This window comes from Clupea harengus, chromosome 10 (assembly GCF_900700415.2).
Source record: "Clupea harengus chromosome 10, Ch_v2.0.2, whole genome shotgun sequence".
Taxonomy (NCBI): domain Eukaryota; kingdom Metazoa; phylum Chordata; class Actinopteri; order Clupeiformes; family Clupeidae; genus Clupea; species Clupea harengus.
In genome coordinates this window covers 8,070,141-8,088,976 of record NC_045161.1, presented here as the reverse complement: position 1 = coordinate 8,088,976, position 18,836 = coordinate 8,070,141, and the positions used below count along the sequence as shown (strand labels likewise).

General features: G+C 41.5%; 2 protein-coding genes across 4 annotated transcripts in view; one reads left to right on the top strand and one right to left on the bottom strand.

Annotated features, from left to right (window-relative positions):
* Positions 1-215: 215 nt before the first annotated feature.
* traf3ip2l (TRAF3 interacting protein 2-like) lies at positions 216-9,044 on the top strand. Its single transcript, XM_031575228.2, has 9 exons — positions 216-351; positions 2,422-3,128; positions 4,599-4,641; positions 4,926-4,987; positions 5,625-5,722; positions 6,073-6,141; positions 6,518-6,631; positions 6,833-6,907; positions 7,374-9,044. Exons 1-9 carry the CDS (start codon positions 347-349, stop codon positions 7,518-7,520), a joined length of 1,320 nt encoding a protein of 439 aa, XP_031431088.1. The 5' UTR covers positions 216-346; the 3' UTR covers positions 7,521-9,044.
* Positions 9,045-11,831: 2,787 nt separating this feature from the next.
* Positions 11,832-18,836, bottom strand: part of wwc3 (WWC family member 3) — a 48,821-nt gene continuing 41,816 nt past the window's right edge. For 2 of the 3 annotated variants that reach the window (XM_012820540.3, XM_031575225.2), the window contains exons 18-23: positions 18,071-18,218; positions 15,492-15,656; positions 14,459-14,551; positions 14,057-14,293; positions 12,757-12,884; positions 11,832-12,591 (exon numbers count right to left, since the gene is read on the bottom strand). In XM_012820540.3, the coding sequence (XP_012675994.2) occupies positions 12,525-12,591; positions 12,757-12,884; positions 14,057-14,293; positions 14,459-14,551; positions 15,492-15,656; positions 18,071-18,218 (838 nt within the window). In that variant the 3' untranslated portion in view covers positions 11,832-12,524. The remainder of the gene's footprint in view (positions 12,592-12,756; positions 12,885-14,056; positions 14,294-14,458; positions 14,552-15,491; positions 15,657-18,070; positions 18,219-18,836) is intronic. The other variant, XM_031575226.2, reaches the window with a different exon arrangement.

Genomic DNA, 18,836 nt, shown 5'->3' with positions numbered 1-18,836 from the left:
ATGTTAAAGCACATAACGTTTTCAAAAATATAAATGTACTTTTGAGAGCAGTTCGTTTTGTTGTGTAACCTACATCTGCCATCAAGGCCAAGGAAAAGGTGAAACACTGTCTGCAAATAGACAATTAATGGCTGAAGTAACCTACCTTCACCGGAAGTCAAACCCTTTCCACAGACGGGCTGATCATCCATCAGAGCAGCGCACAACTTCAGATGAGCGAGTGAGTGTTGACTTGCGACTGTAGAGGAACTGAACACTGAACGAAACAAAGGATCATTCAGAGAATTCAGTTATTGTGGCATGTTTGGACCGACTTACCACCGGTGGAACAGTTATACGTTACAGAATGAGGTAAGTGTTTTATAAATGGAATCGCATTAATTTTCTCTACCTGTATGAATGAAATTGCATCAAATTGCTGCTTCCAACTTTCATTCCCTGTTCACTAGGCCTTTCTCCGTCAAATGTTTTGATAACTAATTGTGTATTGGGTTTAGGGCGTTCTCTTTACAATAGGGAAGAATATTATTATATTATTATAGGGAAAACGTTAGAGTTTATAATAATATAACATCGCGTATACCGGGGAACTTCACTTTGAACTTGGAATACTCCGGACTCACAATGGACTACATTTGCAAGTAGTCTAACATGGTTAACGTCTGTGAAATACATGGATTAAAGTTTGAATCAATAATATTTGTGTTCATTGTGTCATAAGATGTTTAACAAAGTAAAGTAGAGCACTTTGAGCTGCATTGTTTTGTAAGAAAGGTGCTATACAAATAAAGGTTATTATTATTAGAGAGAGGCCAAACATCCTCATTGCTCACTGATATTATCTGGTGCTCGTTGACAGGAAACGCGCAACTCTTGATGGTCTACGTCTTGTGTGAATTGATGAAAGCAGCAAGGGGCGCTTCTGTCACTTTTACGGACCTAGTATAGGCTACTTTGAGACGCAGGTGAAATCAAAGAGGAGTGTGGAAAGTTTGACTGTTTCCCGTTAAACAAGACGGAGTCATCACTTTTCTATCGATGGTTTTAAGATACATGCCCATTTTATGTAGGCTATATGACTTTGCTATATGAACACATTATATGGCAATGTAGCCCAACGACAAACATAAGTCGTCACTTCAACACATTTAAAACGCACGCACACAACATTTCTATCTCTCCAGCTCTCACGCACACTCACAGATATTTACAAAGACATACTTAAGCGGGCACAGATCTACTGTATTTATTGACTTAAATATTTACAAAATGTAAGGATAAAATCATATTGTTTTGCTATTATAATTGTATATCGCATATTATGTTGTAGATTATTTATAAGAACCTAGTCATTTGCTATTTTGGGAACAGAATTGATTGCCGAACCGCTCCTGACAACGTGTTGAATCTCTCTTTCCAATTAGTTGTTTTTAGAGCTGCTTATGCACGGAGTTTCTTCACACTGTTTATCTGGGTAATTTCTTGGTTAATTTCCTCTGGCGTCACTCACTCTGTGGTTGTGCCGGTGGCTTCCCCTCGTTTTGACCTTAGCTCTTGCTGCCATTGCATCATTTTTCCGACAGAAAAATTGCTGCCCCAGTTGTTTTCACAGGAAAACAAAATAACCTTTTATGATGATTATCTCTTACAATGTTTCATTAACCTTCTTCAGTCCAGTATCCAATTACCTTTCTACTCGTACTACTGTATATAATTTAACTACTATTCCTCTTCCATACTGTACAATAACATGTGTAATAACATTAATACTAATATTATCATCGTCATCATCATCACCATCACCATCATCACCATCATTGTCATCTGTGTCATTTCAATGCACGCCTGGTTTTAAAAGTATGGTTTGTCATTTCCTTTGAAAACAGTTTACAACCCATCTGTGAATCATAAATTAAGTCTGTTATTGGTGATGATAGCAAGTGTACAACCATTGCAGTTTCGTCTGGGGTTTAAATAAATAATCCATATTAGATAATTATAGATAGTTAAGGGGAACCATTTAACTACAGGTAACGTTTTAATATGAGAAGTTACAGGCATTTTCAAGTAGACAGAATGTTGTCAAGCACAGTACTATTCCAAATAGGTCATTTCCTCTCCCTCTATGACACAACTTTGGCAATGTATGACAGGGGCTAGTTAGTTAGCCTTTTAGACCTGTCGTTATATCATCTCTTTTCCAATTCTGACACTAGATTTCATTGTTGTTTTGAAAAGATGTGAATGGCCTGTGATACATAAATAAGGTTCATGAGGTTATTGTGTGTCCCTTTATGGCTCTGTTGTATTTAATGCATTAGTTGTTTACTAAGTGTGTACATCCACTAGATGCAGTGTCCATTTTTCCCTTTAATATGGTAAAAACACCACAAACTGACTGGTCATTTCCCATCTTCCCAGCTGCAGTCCTCAGCCACAGTCTATCAACTACCCCCAAGAGGACGATGAGACTCTGAGCAAAGATGGTACAATGGATAGTGCCTTGGCCAGCCATCGGTCAAAACAGCACAGTCCATCCTCTGACAGCTTCCTCTACAAATTCCCAAATGCCACAGTGCAGCCTTCCAGGAGACAGTGTGGTGCCTCCAACCTTTCTTTCACCAGTAACTTCAGCAGAAACTCTGGCACAAACTGCTGCAACGGAAAGTCCAGCTATGTCCCCTACCAGCAGCCACTTGGACTCCCAACAGGCTACAGCCAGCCGACGCCGTTCCCAAGCCGGTCGGAGGCGTCCCTGAGTACCTTTGACTCGCGCGAAGGCGTCTGGCGCCACCCAACGCCCGCCAGTGACGTCTCTGTGGATGGCTACTCAGTTGGAGCTCTGCATTCCTTCATGGTCTCTGGAGGTCCCTCCACCTACCCGTCGGAGAGGAGCTACTCCCAGCCCCACTGCAGCTCCCTGCCTCTCCCGGGGAGGTGCAGCCACCAGCAGGACAGCCTGGAGCAGCCGCACTCCCTCCACTCCCTCCCCATGCCACACAACCATCACCTGTACCCCCAGCTGCTGTGGAGGACGGCCTGCCGTCCCCCGTGCCCTGTGGAAGTGCTGATGATAGACCCGAAACCCCATCAGGGTCCTGGGAACCACAGACCCTACGGGCCCTCCTGTAAGTTTGTTACAGAGTAAGACGAGAACCTCAGAGTCTCTCTTGGAATGTGTTATGTGGTATATGTGTGTGTGTGTGTGTGTGTGTGTGTATTTAAATGCGTAAAATGCAACAGATTCAAACCTCTCTTATTTGAAAATGTCTGTAAAATGGTCATGATTGATCATATTATGATCAAATCAGATCCCCCAGCTTAATGAGAACAATTAGCAGAGGTGGCTAGCTTATGTGGTGCTGCTGGGCTTTTTGGGGGAGTTTTGTTTTTTTGTTTTTTAGTTTTTTTCCTCTATTACACACGGCGGATGGGGTGTGGGAGAGGGGTTCTCCCTAACCTTTTGTCGGTTGCCCACCTACATATGTGACCTATTCTAATAGCCACCTCTGACAATAACAGTGACTACCTTGATAACACAAACTAGTCATTATTACAGTTAACAACTGACTGTTTGATACATATACGTAGCAGCTTGATAAAGAGCAATAATCACAGACCACTTTTGCCTGGCAACGAGCAGTCAGTGCTTTGAGTGTGATGTCGCTGAGGTATCTTGGTGGGATGTTTGGAATGGACTGTAAGTGGTGTATATATTGTACGCATTTACAATAATCACAAAATGGCAGCCCTAGATATTTAACTCTTTCCTGACACAACTACACCCAGCTGAATGACGAGAATCCCTTCTGAGAGAATCTAAGTTCAGTGTATAATCCTCTCAGGGGTGCACTACTGTACTTCAGTGCACCTAAGACCATGGCAGTGTAGTGCAGAGAGCTGCCTTGATTCAGAGATTCACTGATGCATGGCATTTCCAACCCATATTTCACACTATGAGACTTTTTGACAAATCAGGACACATGATCCACCACTTCAAGCCTCTTCAAATGGTGTCACTTATTGACATTTTGCAGCGTAATTATCAAATAATACATTACAGTGGAGGTATTTAGGACTGCCAGCATTCAACAGGACACTAGCTGGTCCAATCTCAGGTTCTCACACTTTTTGCAAGCACAGCCCATAATTACACCCGCCAGGGAGGTTATGTTTTCGGTGCATATTTTTGTCTGTTTGTCGGTCTGTTTGTAGGTATGTGTGTTTGTCAGCAGCATTTTGGAATGGATCTAACTCAGGGCGGATTCACAAATAATATTGAACTTGCGTTAACACTGCGAGTTAGGGCATTTGGTCTTGGCTCTCTGAGTTATTTGTCTGTTTTGAGCCAACAAGGTTAAGATGGATCAATTGTATGTGCAAGTAAGTGGGAGTGATCTTTCGGCTAAAATAAAACTTGCTCCCTCCGGTCAGACTGGTGAGTAGCCTTATGTAAAACATCCACCAGAAGAAGTATCAGGGACCACAACCAAGCAATGAAGATGAGCACTGTAACTTGTGTTCTTCCCCTACCTGCTCCAACCACTCTCTCTCTCTCTCTCTCTCTCTCTCTCTCTCTCTCTCTCTCTCTCTCTCAGGCACTAATGGAATCAGGCCTTTACACAGAAACTGCATTCATAGGTGATTTTTATGTTCTGGATTTCTTTCTTCTCTTTCTGAGAAGCAGTATATAACCTGCTAATTCTTTGAAATGTATTTTGTTTACCTTTTAATTTCATCTGTATTTAACATACTTTGAGCTTCTTGGCTTGAAGCAGTGAGTTACATGAATGTGAGTTAAGCGAAGAAGTATGATGTTTATAAAGTTATTATTTTATACTAAATACTTGCATGTGTTACCCCTGCCTCCCAGGCATTGCAGTTGTCCATGATAACAGCGATGTCTGCTTTTGACTTGTTTGTAGAGACCACACTCCTGTGAACCCTGGACTAAAGTCGGACACAGCAAAGCTCTCATTCGAACAAAGTGTGTATGCAATGCTACATCAAACAGTTAGAACTGAAGAAAGTTTGTGGTGATCTATTTACGCAGGGCATATATACATTCAATGATTTAGACCATGGTCTATATAGCCCCATTGTAACACATATAGTATATATACATAAGATGATTAAGACCATGGTCTGTATAGCCTCACTGTAGCACATCTTACAGTAAAAGGTTGGTCTGTACTTGGTTAGAATGTGTCTTTAAAATGTTCAGGGTCATGTGTTTACTGTACCTACCAGGGTGTTGTAGTGGCTGCTGAAAGATTTGATATCACCATAGATATCTCATATATAAATATAACTGTACCTACCAGGGTGTTGTAGTGGCTGCTGAAAGATTTGATATCACCATAGATATCTCATATATAAATATAACTGTACCTACCAGGGTGTTGTAGTGGCTGCTGAAAGATTTAATATCAACATAGATATCTCAGATACAAATATAACTGTCACTGTGGATGAATTCAGTCAGTAACTGCAGCTTACAGAAAATATCATGACTTTATATGAAGAGTGTGTCTTGTGGCACAGATTGACTCTTGGGCCGAATGAAATTCTCATGTTCGTTATGTTTTGTTTGTTTTCTTTTCATATCTCGTTGATAAATATAGGAAAGGTGTTTGTCACATATGAGACAGATAATGACGAACATGTGAAGGAGGTCATCAAGTTTGTGGCATTGCTGAGGCACAATGGCTTCTTCACACATGTAAGACAGTAACATATACACTAGTTTGGCATACTATACAATGCTATGTTAGTCTGGCAAAGTCTTCTATACTAACATATTATATATTCAATAAAATTCAACCATTAAACTGTCACGTGCTTCAACTCCGTGAATATATTAGTCACATTGAATTCAATTCAAGTTTGTCAGATTACTCATCATACCATTCTTGTAATATACTAAGAGATTGCCATGCCTTTAGTATATAACAAAAATGATATCATGTGCCAATATGACAAAGAAATTAAGTATGTTTTAGTGGCTGTTTGTGTTCTGCACCCTCTGGGGTTACGTGTCAGATCTGATGTGTTTGGGTGATCATTCCACAGATTGACATGTTTGAACAGCAGTACAGAAGCATCAACAAGATCGACTTCATGGAGCGTTACATCAGCGAGGTAAAGCTACGCACACCTAACAACACATTCTCTGCATGACAGGGTAGCCATATCAGGATCAGGATTGAAAGTGCTAAACAGTCATCACTACCACCACCAGCATACGTTGGTTCACACCTGCTTTGTAATGTGTTTGTACTTCTCATTATACGTTTTTTTTCTATCCCTCTGAAAATTTGTATCAAACATTGTAGTATACAAATTAGCATTTTCTTCTGTAAAGCGCATTATGTATTGTCTCTTGGTATGAAATGCGCCGTATAAATTAAGTTTGATTTGATTTGATTTGATTACTGCAAGCTGCCTTATTTGTATGTAAAATGACACTTTATCTATTACTAAACCCTTCTACCTTTCTGCCTTGATGTGATTTCAGAAAGACTATTTGATTATTATTGTTATCAGTCCAAAGTACTACAACACAGTGACAAACACAACAGACTATGTGGAAGATGATGAGACCTTGAACACTGTTTATATCCATAAGCAGGTGGACTTACATACGTTCTTATTCCTATAGGTTTTTCACATTGTGTCAGCTAAACATACTAGATAACATACTAATTTATCATGTAAATACTTTGAGTAACTTCCATAAGTGCTTCGAAATACCTTGTAGTCCCAATGTAGTTCTTTCTTTGTTTTCCCACTAATGTTTCATTTGTTGTTTTGTTGTTTTTGTGTTTCTTAGCTTCAGAATGAATTTATTCATAATGGCTGCAAAAATTTCAGGTTTATACCTATTCTGTTTCCAGGAACTAGAAAGGTGAGCCTCAATCATTCAGGTTTCAAACATGTTACCAACAATGTTATTAGCATATTAATATTCATAGAATTGTTTATGTTTGTAAAATGTTATTGATGCTCATGCTTGTTTTCATGTTGTAATATATGAAAGGTTAATCAATTGGTTGGATTAAATTGATGGAAAATGACACAGTTCAGAAGTGATAAACAGAAGACAGGGCCATAACCAAATGGAACTACAAGTGGAAGCCTTGTTTGTGATGAGGAAAATGAGGAATCTGTGGAAGAAATACTAGTGCGATGGTTGTTACCTTGTTAGGAGATAGAAACAACCGCCTAGCAGGGCAGTTTTAGGACATCCATTGAGTATGCCTCTCCAATTATCATTCAATGCACTTATTGCTGTACTTTTTCAACCGGATTCAACCTGTTCAGCCAATCACACTTGACTGAGGCAATTTGAGTAATGGCCAATGTCTCAACAGTGTCATGTCCCCGGATGGCTTCAGAACACGCACATTTACAGCTGGCCCAGGGACCGAGATGACATCCTGCGGCGGCTGATGCGTGTGGAGAAGTACACCCCCCCACCCATCGGCCCACTTCCCACCATCGTCTCTGTCCCCATCTAGCGCCCTCTTTAGGCCTGGAGTTGTGGGGGACACTCTGCAGTTGGCCATACCAACAGTGGACTTCGTAAAGGCTGACCGTTACTACATCGAATTGAGTTGGAGCAGCATCATCTCAACGGAGCACTGATGGACTGGTTAACAACTACGGCAGTGATGACACTTGATAATGCACAGGAAGCTCAGTGCTTGCATGATTTTACTGCCATGACAGATTAACCGGTTTAACAGGTTAACGGTTGTAATCGTTAACCTTCACTTTCAAAGCTGCCGTACCCCTAAGGCTACCTAAGAAGGCTACAAGCCATGGTGATCTAACAATTTCTCAGGTTTCCCTACATATTAGCGTGCAATTTGTTTGACTGTTGATCTCTGATGTTTTACACACCAACATCTTCGAGAACGTAAAGATTTGCACATGATGTACGAGTGTGCATAATGTTTTAAAAAATGGAATAAAATATCCTAGTTTAATGACTTGTGTATAGTGTTACAGAAGACTGCACATACTGTCATTACCATCCATAATTATCCTATTCACACACAAACTTTATGATTTATTTATGATGCCCCTAGGCTTAGGACACACAGGAGACGCACTCTCAGTGCGTGCATACCTTGGGCACATCAGCTGTGATTGCTTGTTTTTCCACTTTTCTTCTCTTAAGCGGTCATGGGAATACTGCTTTGTGTATGAAACTGCTTTCTTCAGTCTATGTAGCCGGCAGGGCAGAGAGGACCGACGCTAATACGTAGAGGGACATCTTCTGGGGAGAAATGAATACCTGTTAAGGTTCAAGCCACTTGAAATTCCCACGAGTTCCTGCAGTGGGAAGATACCTTTTGACTCTGCAGGCAATACTGTCGTGTCATCTATGGAAAAGACACACACTGTATAATATTAATTTGAAGACTATTATCATGGGGTTGCTGTGGATTTTGCATCATCATATAGAAATCATAGGGAGGTTTGAACAGTATGCAGGAACACACCTGTCATTAACTCTAGCTGCCCAGCGTGTGTAGTTCTGTGGTCCAGGTCAGAAACACAGCCAAAACACAACATTGCCAACAGACACATGTTATAGCATGTTATCAAACAGACCCAACTGTGGTGTTACAGCTGCTTCAAGCTTTTTGTAGCTGGGAATTTATACTAAAATCTCCTACTCATATTTATAGATCACCTGCAACTGCCTCGATTTGAAACCACCAGTCACAAAAACAGCCAAACAGGCCATTCTGACATGTCATGTCAGCAGGTATGGCTGAATCGTTTGCACTACGACAGAATATTTCCATTATTTAGGCTGATCTGTGCGCTAATTTCAGACATTAGTCATGCTGCTACTGAAGTTTTCCATTTCTTTGAATGGACCGTTCTAAGGAGCGGAGATAAATCAAACACCCACTCTTTCATTTTGTTATTCTGCATATTATTTTGTTGTTTGTTTCCTGGTCCGTGGCCTTTTCCTATTCTTATAGGTGCAAATGCTGCAGCCTCTGCTTCTTAGTCCTGACCTAGCAAATGACACCAATTAGACATGCCGCACATTTCAAAGGCCCCCAACCCACTGAACTGACATGAGAAAGCTCTTCAATGGATTTAGGAATGATGACTAACAGGCTTGCTTATCATGAAGTCGATGGATGATGGATAGCAGTATAGGATCATTGTCTTCTCCACCCTCAGCCATCACTGATTTACATATACACGCACACAATGCATTTGAACTGAACTAACCTTAGTTGTCCAGTGGTGTAAACAAACAATGTGCACACACACACACACACACACAAGACATTAAAAATCAACGAGCCCAAGGTGTTCTGTGTCAAACAATGATTTAGCTGTATGTCTGTGAACTGTTACACCCTGGATTGGAGATGTAACTGGTCTTGTCTGTGTGGAGCAGTCTAAAAAAGACTTCGATTCAATGTGCGAGATGCCTATGCGATTGGCCTATGCTGCATGTAGGCTAGCACAGAGGTCTTCAACCGGGGGTCCGCGGAGGTACTGCAGGGGGTCCACCAAATTATTTCATCTGAAGCATTTTTTCCCTCTTCCAAAAATTAAAAACGTCCAAAAGACTACATCAACATAAACAGAACGTAAAAATTGCTTTCTATTCCTTAGAGATAATACATAGGCTTCCCATGAGTCTTCACGTGATCATTTGATCATAATGGCAAAATATGCACTTTTAGCTACATTTAGCTATCTGGTGCCAAAAGACGTTACCTGCCATAACCATACAATTTGAAATAATTGATCGTTTTGTAATTTCTCGGAACAAAAGCTCCTAGTCAGATGTTGTACTTTTTAGTTCAGGAATAAAAGTACTCGTAGGCTGATTCGTGTTGAACACCTTGCATGTAACGTTTAATAACTACGGCACCAAGACACAGATATCGCGATCACACATCACTCATAAGGTTGCCAGGTACAAACATAATCCCCGACTAACAGAGCACTTCTACAATATACTACATCAGACACCACTGATGGCGGTTCAGATGATCTACCTTCAGAGGATGCCAACACCCCTTCCATGAACAGCCAAAAGCGCAAACGGGAGAAGACACGTAAATATTGAGAGAATTATCTGAAGTTTTCCTTTACCTACAAAGAGACCGATGGTGAAGAATTAGCAGTGTGCGTGGTTTGCTTCTCCGTGCTATCAAACAAAACTTTGAAACCATGAAAGCTGCAACTCCACTCAAAGACAACCCATGCTCACTTGAAAGAAAAAAAACATTTAATATTTCCCGTTTAAAATCTTTTGAGGGCCAGCAGACCTTGATGAGACAATCAGCCAAAGTGTGCGAGCTAGCTTTAAAAGCCTCTTATCAAGTTGCATTACGTGTCGCTCAGACCAAACAGCCATACATAATTGCGGAAAGTTTAATATTGCCAACAGCTAGTAGTGTTGCCACCTGTTCCGGTTTTACCGGGATTGTCCTTCTTTTTTGTAGCCTGTCCCGGAATATTTCTAAATTCTCCCGGGACACGGAATGTCCCGGTTTTTCATGGGTTTTGTCAACATGAACATTCCTGATCATAAAATATATATTTTTCTGCGCGTCCATACACTCAAAATATGCGTTGTATCTCATTGTGCTCAATCTCTCTCTCCTCTCTCTCGTGCGCAGAATGCACGGCACCTAGGGGTGTGATGTAGCATAGCCTATCTCGCAATTCAACGGAGGGCGTGTGAAAGATGAAGTTGAATCGCTTGCTGCTAGTTACTGTAACTAGGTTCTTCTGAATAGAAACAACGTTGACATGGGAGGGGAGACTGAGGACGAGGATGGCACTACTGGGAATGACAGGCCAGTTAAAAAGAAAATGAAACGTAACACTTGTTTTAATAATGACTGGATGAAAAACGAAAATTAATCCAAATGGCTAATACCAACCCCAGACGATCCACTTTCTGCTACATGTTCCCTATGCTCAGTTAAGATTCTCGTTAAGCATAAAGGGATATCTGCTTTGGATGGCCATGCTAAAATAAAAAAAAAACAGAATCGTGTTCAAGTTACCAGACAAACCAGAGAGCGCACTACTTTTCAGTATGTTCTGACGCGTCCAACTCTTGCCATACAAAATTATTTCCCTACAGGGTCCAGTATTTCAGTGCCTCCAAAGATGTCAAGTAGCCTATGGCTTGTTAGAATTCTATGATGACCCTGACAAATCTAGTAAAGCCATATTTAAACAAATAGGGACTATTCCTGAGAGCAATGGACTTTCAATCAACCAAATTAGTGCATATGGTGCAGATAATGCATCAGTTAATTATGGGTGGCACAACTCTGTCTTTCAGAAACTCAGAGCAGCTAACCCACGCATTGTGAAGGGCAATTGCGAGTGTCATATCCTTAACAACACTGTGAGGTCACTGATAGAGGTCACTGATAGTGGCAGCAAAGGGAAACACAAAATATAAATGGAAGACCAGGTAAGAAAATTATTACATCCAGAAGGCCTATCTGACAGATGCATTAAGTATAACAGGCTGTGATGCCAAAGTATGTTAAAGGCAACTCTAATGTCATCCCTCTACTCATGTGTTTAGCCGAGAAGTAGAGAAGTCAAGCACAAGCAATGCACACTCCAGTATCTAAGGAATCAGGGAAGCCGTTTCCTCTCATGAGGATACTTGATGTTTAAAATATTCAGTGCATACAATCTGCACAAAAGACAATTCTGTCGCTTCGGTCGGATGTCTAAGGGACATTTTTACATATTACCATATATCGAGGGTGTCATGCCGTGCTCTTTCCCTATACACAACAAAACACAAAAAATATATTAATATTAATAATTTTAATATAATAACAGCACAGAAGACAATGACAACTGTAATAAAAGTGGATTAAAAAAAGTGACATTTTATGCAAATAACTTTAAAGAGTCAGGTAACAGAAACAAAATCAGCCGGAAGTTTCATTCTACTGTACGTCAAACACTGAAGTGCTATTTGTCTTAAGCTTTATAAAATACACCTACAAGCGCATAGCATTTTTATTTCCTTCAAGGAAAAGTACTATAAAATAAGTTACAGTACAGTGAATTAGTCTAAACTGACTTTGTTCCCGTCTTCCAGCCTTACAAAAGCAAAAGAAAAAAAAAAAAAAAGATTCATTTGTGGTAAATCGTTAAATCGTACAGATGTAAAATGATACTTTTTTTCTCTTATAAAATAAGTAGACCCACTTTTTCCCTCAATAATGTCAATAATTACAAAAATGTGTGTGTGAATTTGTGTCTGCGTTAGTTCACCCCCCCCCCCCACACACACACACACAAACACTCCTTTTGGTAAAGCTTTTTTGTTCACTTTGTATACCATCTTTCATCATTTCAATCTGTTGAAATAACTACAATTTGTTCTGATGACTTCATGGGATTTTGCATACAAATACACAAAATAATGAACAGAGAACTAAATAAAATAGACAGATACTTCATATTAGATCATGTAGTATAGAGTCTTGCACTCATACATCGTCTGCTGGCAGAGGAGGTATGTTGAACCTTGGTCTAGTGAAGAATGCCATCTTCTCTCTGTGGGACATAGGACAGCAAGGTTAGCAACTTCTTGGATTTTCCTAGAAGTTGGTTCAGACAATTCTTCCAGCAACTGTCAAGTGCATATCATGAGGCTGTAATTTATGTAATTCTAATCTAGTAAATCTCAGAATATTTTAGAGATTGACAGGTCTGGGTTACCTGAACGTCTGAACAGGCAAGGGCTCCTTCTGGCTCTGGCCCCTCATCTGCAACACCTCTTTGGAGGCCTTCCTCAGCCTCCGGTCAGCCGCCTCCTCCTGCCTCTGCTCCTGCCGGCTCTGCTTGGCCTGGTGGGGGTGGGGGGTGGGGGTGGGGTTAGGGTTAGAAGAGCCAGGAGATGGCATGGAAGCACGAGGCCCCTATTTCTGGCGGTCAAGCTAAAATTGTGATCAACTGGGAGAGTTTAAACCTAAACTTGTGTACACTCACACAAGTTTAGGTTAAAACAACTCACTCCGATTTAGCATTGCACCATCACTCCTGAGATGAAGGGTGTGTAATGCATTCTTCTACTGTGGGTTTATGGGCAAGCTTTTGTGGTGAATGTCAATGTTGTGTTGATACAGTCTTTTCTTCATGATCCCAATTACATCAAGCCTCTTGGGGAAACTGTCTTAACTGTTGGGACACATTATAATCGGTTGGCTTTCCTTAATCCTTCTCCCAGGAAGTTTTTCAAAAATGCCTCCAAGTGGTTGCCGCTGCATGTGTCGCGGGAGAGTCAATTTATCTGCTTTTTTCCAGAAGCGCTATCATTCCAGAAGTGTTATCAGTCCAGAAGCGCTATCATTCCAGAAGTGTTATTTTCCAACAGCTTTAAAAATGTCTGTCGTTAAAGCACTTTCAGGTTGACTACAAATGATGCCTCTGTCAAAAATAATTACGAAACCATTTTAATTGACCTATTATCAATTACAAAAATCGTAGAAAAACAAAATGAGCTGGACATTCTACTCTCTGCACTTCCAATGGATTTTTGTCCATTACTTATCCTTGCTGATATGAATATGATAATGGTATGATATATGAATATTCATATGGACAATTCTCGTTCAGTAGACTTCTTTTCCCTACTTAACTCGTTTAATCTCAAACATGTTCACAGCCCTCCTCCTCATAAGGCTGGTAAGGATCTAGATCTCATACTGTTAAGCATTACATGTGGCGGATTTGATTACATTTCCGTGCACGAGTTGGTCGCATCTAATCTACCTATTCCGTGTTCATTCTTGTCACTAGAGGTTTATGGTACTATGGTCACACTTTGCTCTTCACTGAGCTCTTGTCTGGATATCGTGTGTCCTGTCCACAAGACCTGCACATTGGAAACCCTGTCACCCGTGGCTCACTGAATATATTTATAATGTAGGAATGTCGTCTTTGCCTTTTTTCTCAGCAGCAACAGTTGTAACAAAGTGCTGTTGAAAATGTTGTGCATCTGGGGTGGGAATCAGCGTACCTGTCTGTTGGCCTCACGCAACAGGCAGCGGAAGCGCTCGTCACGTAGGGCCCAGAGGGGGGGGTCGGGGGTGTCGCGCGTCTGTGGCTCCTCCAGCCGCAGCTTGAGCTCCCGCAGCGTGTTCAGCTCGTCATTGAGCTGCCGCTGCCGCGTGCGGCACGCCTGGAGGTCCAGCTCCAGGTCCAGGGAGGTGCGCGTCGGCGGCTCTGCCAGGGATGAGCGGTACGACTGCTGCTGCTGTGCACACACACACACACACACACACACACACACACACACACACACACACACACACACACACACACACAGGTGAGTTTTTTTTTACCTCAACTTCTGAAGAATTGGACAGATGCAGACTTTGAGGTGCTGGGACCGGTCACTTTTACCAGACCTGATTTGTACCTGTTTGTAACGCAGAGTTCGTCTCTCCAGAGTGTTTCTGATGAAGGGGGACTTCTTTGGTAGCGTGGAGCTGTCGCTGTCACTTCGGTACAACTGAACCACACACACACACACACAAACAAAGATATGCACATAAATACACACACAAAGTGATAGAGAGAAGAGAGACAGGTGAGAAGGAATCATATAGACATGTCCTGTAGCTTTCAATATCAAAATAATTCACCCATCTCTCAAAAGGGACTGACATGGCAAATCGTCATTTTTTTTATAGGCCGTTTTTCACTGCAGGAACTCGCGGGCCTTTGAGAGTGTTACGACCACAGGATCTGGCCCTATAGGACATCTTCCAGGGCTTGTTTGGGGAGAAATAAGTACCTACTCAGGGGTAAGTACATCTGTGTGGCCTTAGTTTAGCTTCCTCTCAGCAGCAGTGATGTATGTGCAAGCATACTGTAAAGCCAGAAGCTTAATTGACATTGCAAAGTTGTCACCAGTCACAGGAAAAAATATAGTGCACATAAAGAAACTTATATATATATATATATATATATATATTATATTTCACATGTGTATTCTTATAGAGATTTTCACGTCTCAAGTAATTTAATTTGGAGGAAGCCTAGCTTCCCCTGGGTAGGCTACCCCTAAACGTTAAACTTCCCTCTCTCCCAAATTACAAAGGGCATTTATGGAGAGCTTCCTCGTGTAGCCTATGCTTAAATTGGCAGACATATCCTTAAGATTACATTCTACATAAATGAATATTATAATTCATTAATATTCTTCATAATTATCATGGATACAAACAAAGATCACATTGTAAAAAAAAAAAAAAAATACTCTATCATTTCTTCATCTATCATCAATAATTAACTTGTACATTTTCAAATTTTTCAAATCAGGAAAAACCCCAGTAGAACCGTAACAAAGGTCCGGGTCTTCCTATGTCTATGGTGCAACTGTGTGTGTGTGTGTGTGTGTGTGTGTGTGTGTGTGTGTGTGTGTGTGTGTCTTTGAACTGTGAACTCACCCTACACACATACTGGCTGCGTGCTCCCGGGGAGAAAGTCTGCGAGCGCACAATGGCGCTGCCTCGCATGAAGGGGGAGGCGTGTCCCCAGCGCCCCCCACGCTCCTTGGGCCGCACCCTCATTGGCTCAGGGAAGACCACCTCTGTGTTTGTAGCTTTATCCACCTATGGGAGAGACGCAAGCAGCTGTCAGTCACGTCCTGGTGTCGCCCTCTCCTCAGTGTGGGTTAACTGCCCTTGGGGTGTAACGCCCCTAACAAGAGGCCCCTTATGTTACATGCATCCTATAAAACGGTCCAACACCCGGAGCATGGGCGGTGGGCGTGCTAGCAGTGAGGCTACCCTCTGGGTCCTAGCACCTGTTGCCAGCATGTCTCTTCAAGTGCCACGGAGTGAGGTTTATGCAATGCACTGGCGTCCGTTAAACTACCACTTCCAAGTGCCCATTAAGTTGACTAGCTCAACAAGATTCAACACATTTTCAACGTTAAAAGGTCATTGTTCTCAAGAAACCTACGACTTCTCTCTGCCCCCTTCCTGTCTATATTCCCCTCAGCAGCAATTCATCTTTCTGCATCTATTCGTTCCTCACCCTGTTCAAAAGATAATAACATATGAAGCAAGGACCCATGGCCGTACTTGATCTGCTAGAGCAATTCTGTGCAGATAGGGCTCATGACTTGGCTGGCACTTGTTTGAACAGAGACTTTCATACATCATTCGCAAACATATTTTCAAAAATTTCAAATAGTTATGTTTGAGATTAGCCTATGCACGTCTTTGAGTCCCAATGCTTCACGTTTCATGCAGTTGTTCCGAGCACAACAGCACTGCTACACTTAGGGGCACTGAGGAATGTGAATACTGGTTCAACGGTTTCCACTGTGCATTGACAGTTCCCTCTGGTAGGCAGGTGTTCTCACATCACATGAAACATCAATGTCATATACTGCTTTGAAAGGGTGTGGGAAAAGAAGACAATATTTTCGGTGGGGCCAACATTCCTCTAAAGTAGTTCCCCTAAGGCAAAATTGCTGACATAACAGGTGGCAAAAGAATAAAGAGATAACACACCTACAACTTGCGTAAGGGAAGCCAGTGAGTACAGTGCTTTGCAGTGTAAAAAATATCATTTCATCCTGTGTGAGAACATGAGATTCATGATAAAGCAGCTGCCGTGACCACCAAAACTTGGCCAGCATAATCTCCAAAGTGGTAATCTTATCATGGTAACAAAGGAAAGGTTCCAAAACTGATATTGCTCAGACATCTGGGTTCAGGTAGCAAACTGAGGTGTGTGACTGCAACCAATTATAGTATGGGAATGGGGGTAAGCCATTGAGAAACATCTCAGACAGCGGGTCCGAGAAACCCCATTGTCATACAGAACAACAAAAGGTTGCCAGACCTGTTTGCATCAGAGGCCTAGCTCATTTACATTAAAAAAATCCTCAGAGGTGTCGTAAACATTTTATATGGCTAGAGTTGGAGATGCTTGTTGTTCAGATCTACCCCACTGAAACTGGAGTACGCTCCAATGTGCTTCGTCACGGCACTTTACTTTACTGGAATAAAGACCGATCGCTGCCGAGTCCAGTACGGGACTGTGCTTGTCTACACAACGCAGGTTGCCAAAGCAACCACACGTGCCACTTGTGTGTGTGTGCCCAAATATGTTTGACACCATTCTACAAAAAAGAGAAGCCATCCCACTCAAGTTTCAAATGAGAGATTTACCGTCAGGCCAACATGTTTTTCTTTTTTAGGACTCTCACATGACATGTAAATGATGAAAGATGCCAGTGGTGCCACAATAAATTCAAATAGCATAAAAGGTTTTGGTGACCCATATTTCTGAGGAAGAAAATGTTTTTCCTGTATGTGAAGAGAAACCGTGCCACATTTAGCCTCACATGTTGTCTTAAAACATGAATATGGACATGTATTCCATTCAATTCAATTCAATTCAATTCCATTGTATTTATTATAGCCCCAAAACAATACAATGTATGGGGCTCTACGGTGTGGAAAAACATGAGCACGGGTTTTGTCACGTGGATATTCCATTCATGACCCAAAAAGTCAGAGAAAAATACTTTTTTCCCCACCAAATCTGTGTTGTGATGCATGTTTTGCAGCACTCTGTGCTCTAATGGTGGGGAGTTGTGAGCCGTGGGAGCTCAGAGTGATGACTCGTCCACATCACAGATCATCCTGTCAAAGATCTGACCTTTAAAAAGGCTGTGATGAAAGAGGCTTCTTTTATCAACGCATCACTCAGACTCGTCCACCTACAAACAACCAGTCAGGCAGAAATCTGACCTCCACTCAACACCGAGGTGATTTACTGACTCAGATAGGACACATATAAACCTCAGTCATCCAGGTGACATCTTCACACAACAACAACATGATCAGTAGACAGACTTTTCTTTTAACTGAAACTGGAACCAATTTTCAATTGCAATCGACATCAAATCCTTCTAAAATATGTATGCAGGATAATGTGACATATCTAGTATAATCGCTGACAAATGTCCATTATGTAGGAGCCAGGATATACAGAGACAAGCAGTTACCCTGACAACAAGGCCTCTGTCGCTGGGCTGCACACAACGCCCCCCGCTGGTCATGCAGATGCCTTCAGCGCAGAGCCCCTCCACACAGGGCGTGGCGAACGCAGTGCTGTTGCTACAGCCGCTGTCCACCGACTCAGCCTGCCAGCTCCTGAAAGAAGGGAGAACAAGCAAACGGAAAAAAAAACCACATGCCATTAGTTTTAGGTTTAGCTGTTTATCTGCTTAATCAATTTTACATCCACTTTTAATGAATCTGCTTTGGTTACTATACAGAATCAGTGTGTTAACAACATCAGCGGGAAGCTCAACAGGTAGACATTTATGCTTGACCCGGTCCGTGGAGCGATTATCAGTTACATTTTCTAATCACAAACAAATATTTGGAAAAACAGACAATTGAGTTCAAAGGATTCATTTTTTGCAATATTGACTAAATCAAATTGGAGATATTAAACTGTATCCACCATCAGTTGCAGTTTATTCGCCATAATGTTTCTGGTTTACACTTGACACAAACACAGACTGAAGAGTGTGGTATTTTTCAAATAATTTATGCTTTCTACCTCTCATAGGCTACAGTTTACAGACCCCACCACACGACAGCTAGCCTATCAGCCAGCACTTCCTTGTCACCTAGGCGGAACTCAGGATACAATCTACTACAATATTGAATAATTGGAGTCCCAACATCAATTTGAAAATTTCTGATCTTCTGAATAAAACAGGAAAATGGAAAAAACGAAAATTGAGATATTTTTAACAAAAT

Coding starts and splice junctions, on each gene's coding strand:
- traf3ip2l (XM_031575228.2), top strand. Junction 4,988..5,624: donor AAAGCTCTCATTCGAACAAA/GTGTGTATGCAA, acceptor TGATAAATATAG/GAAAGGTGTTTGTCACATAT. Junction 5,723..6,072: donor ACAATGGCTTCTTCACACAT/GTAAGACAGTAA, acceptor ATCATTCCACAG/ATTGACATGTTTGAACAGCA.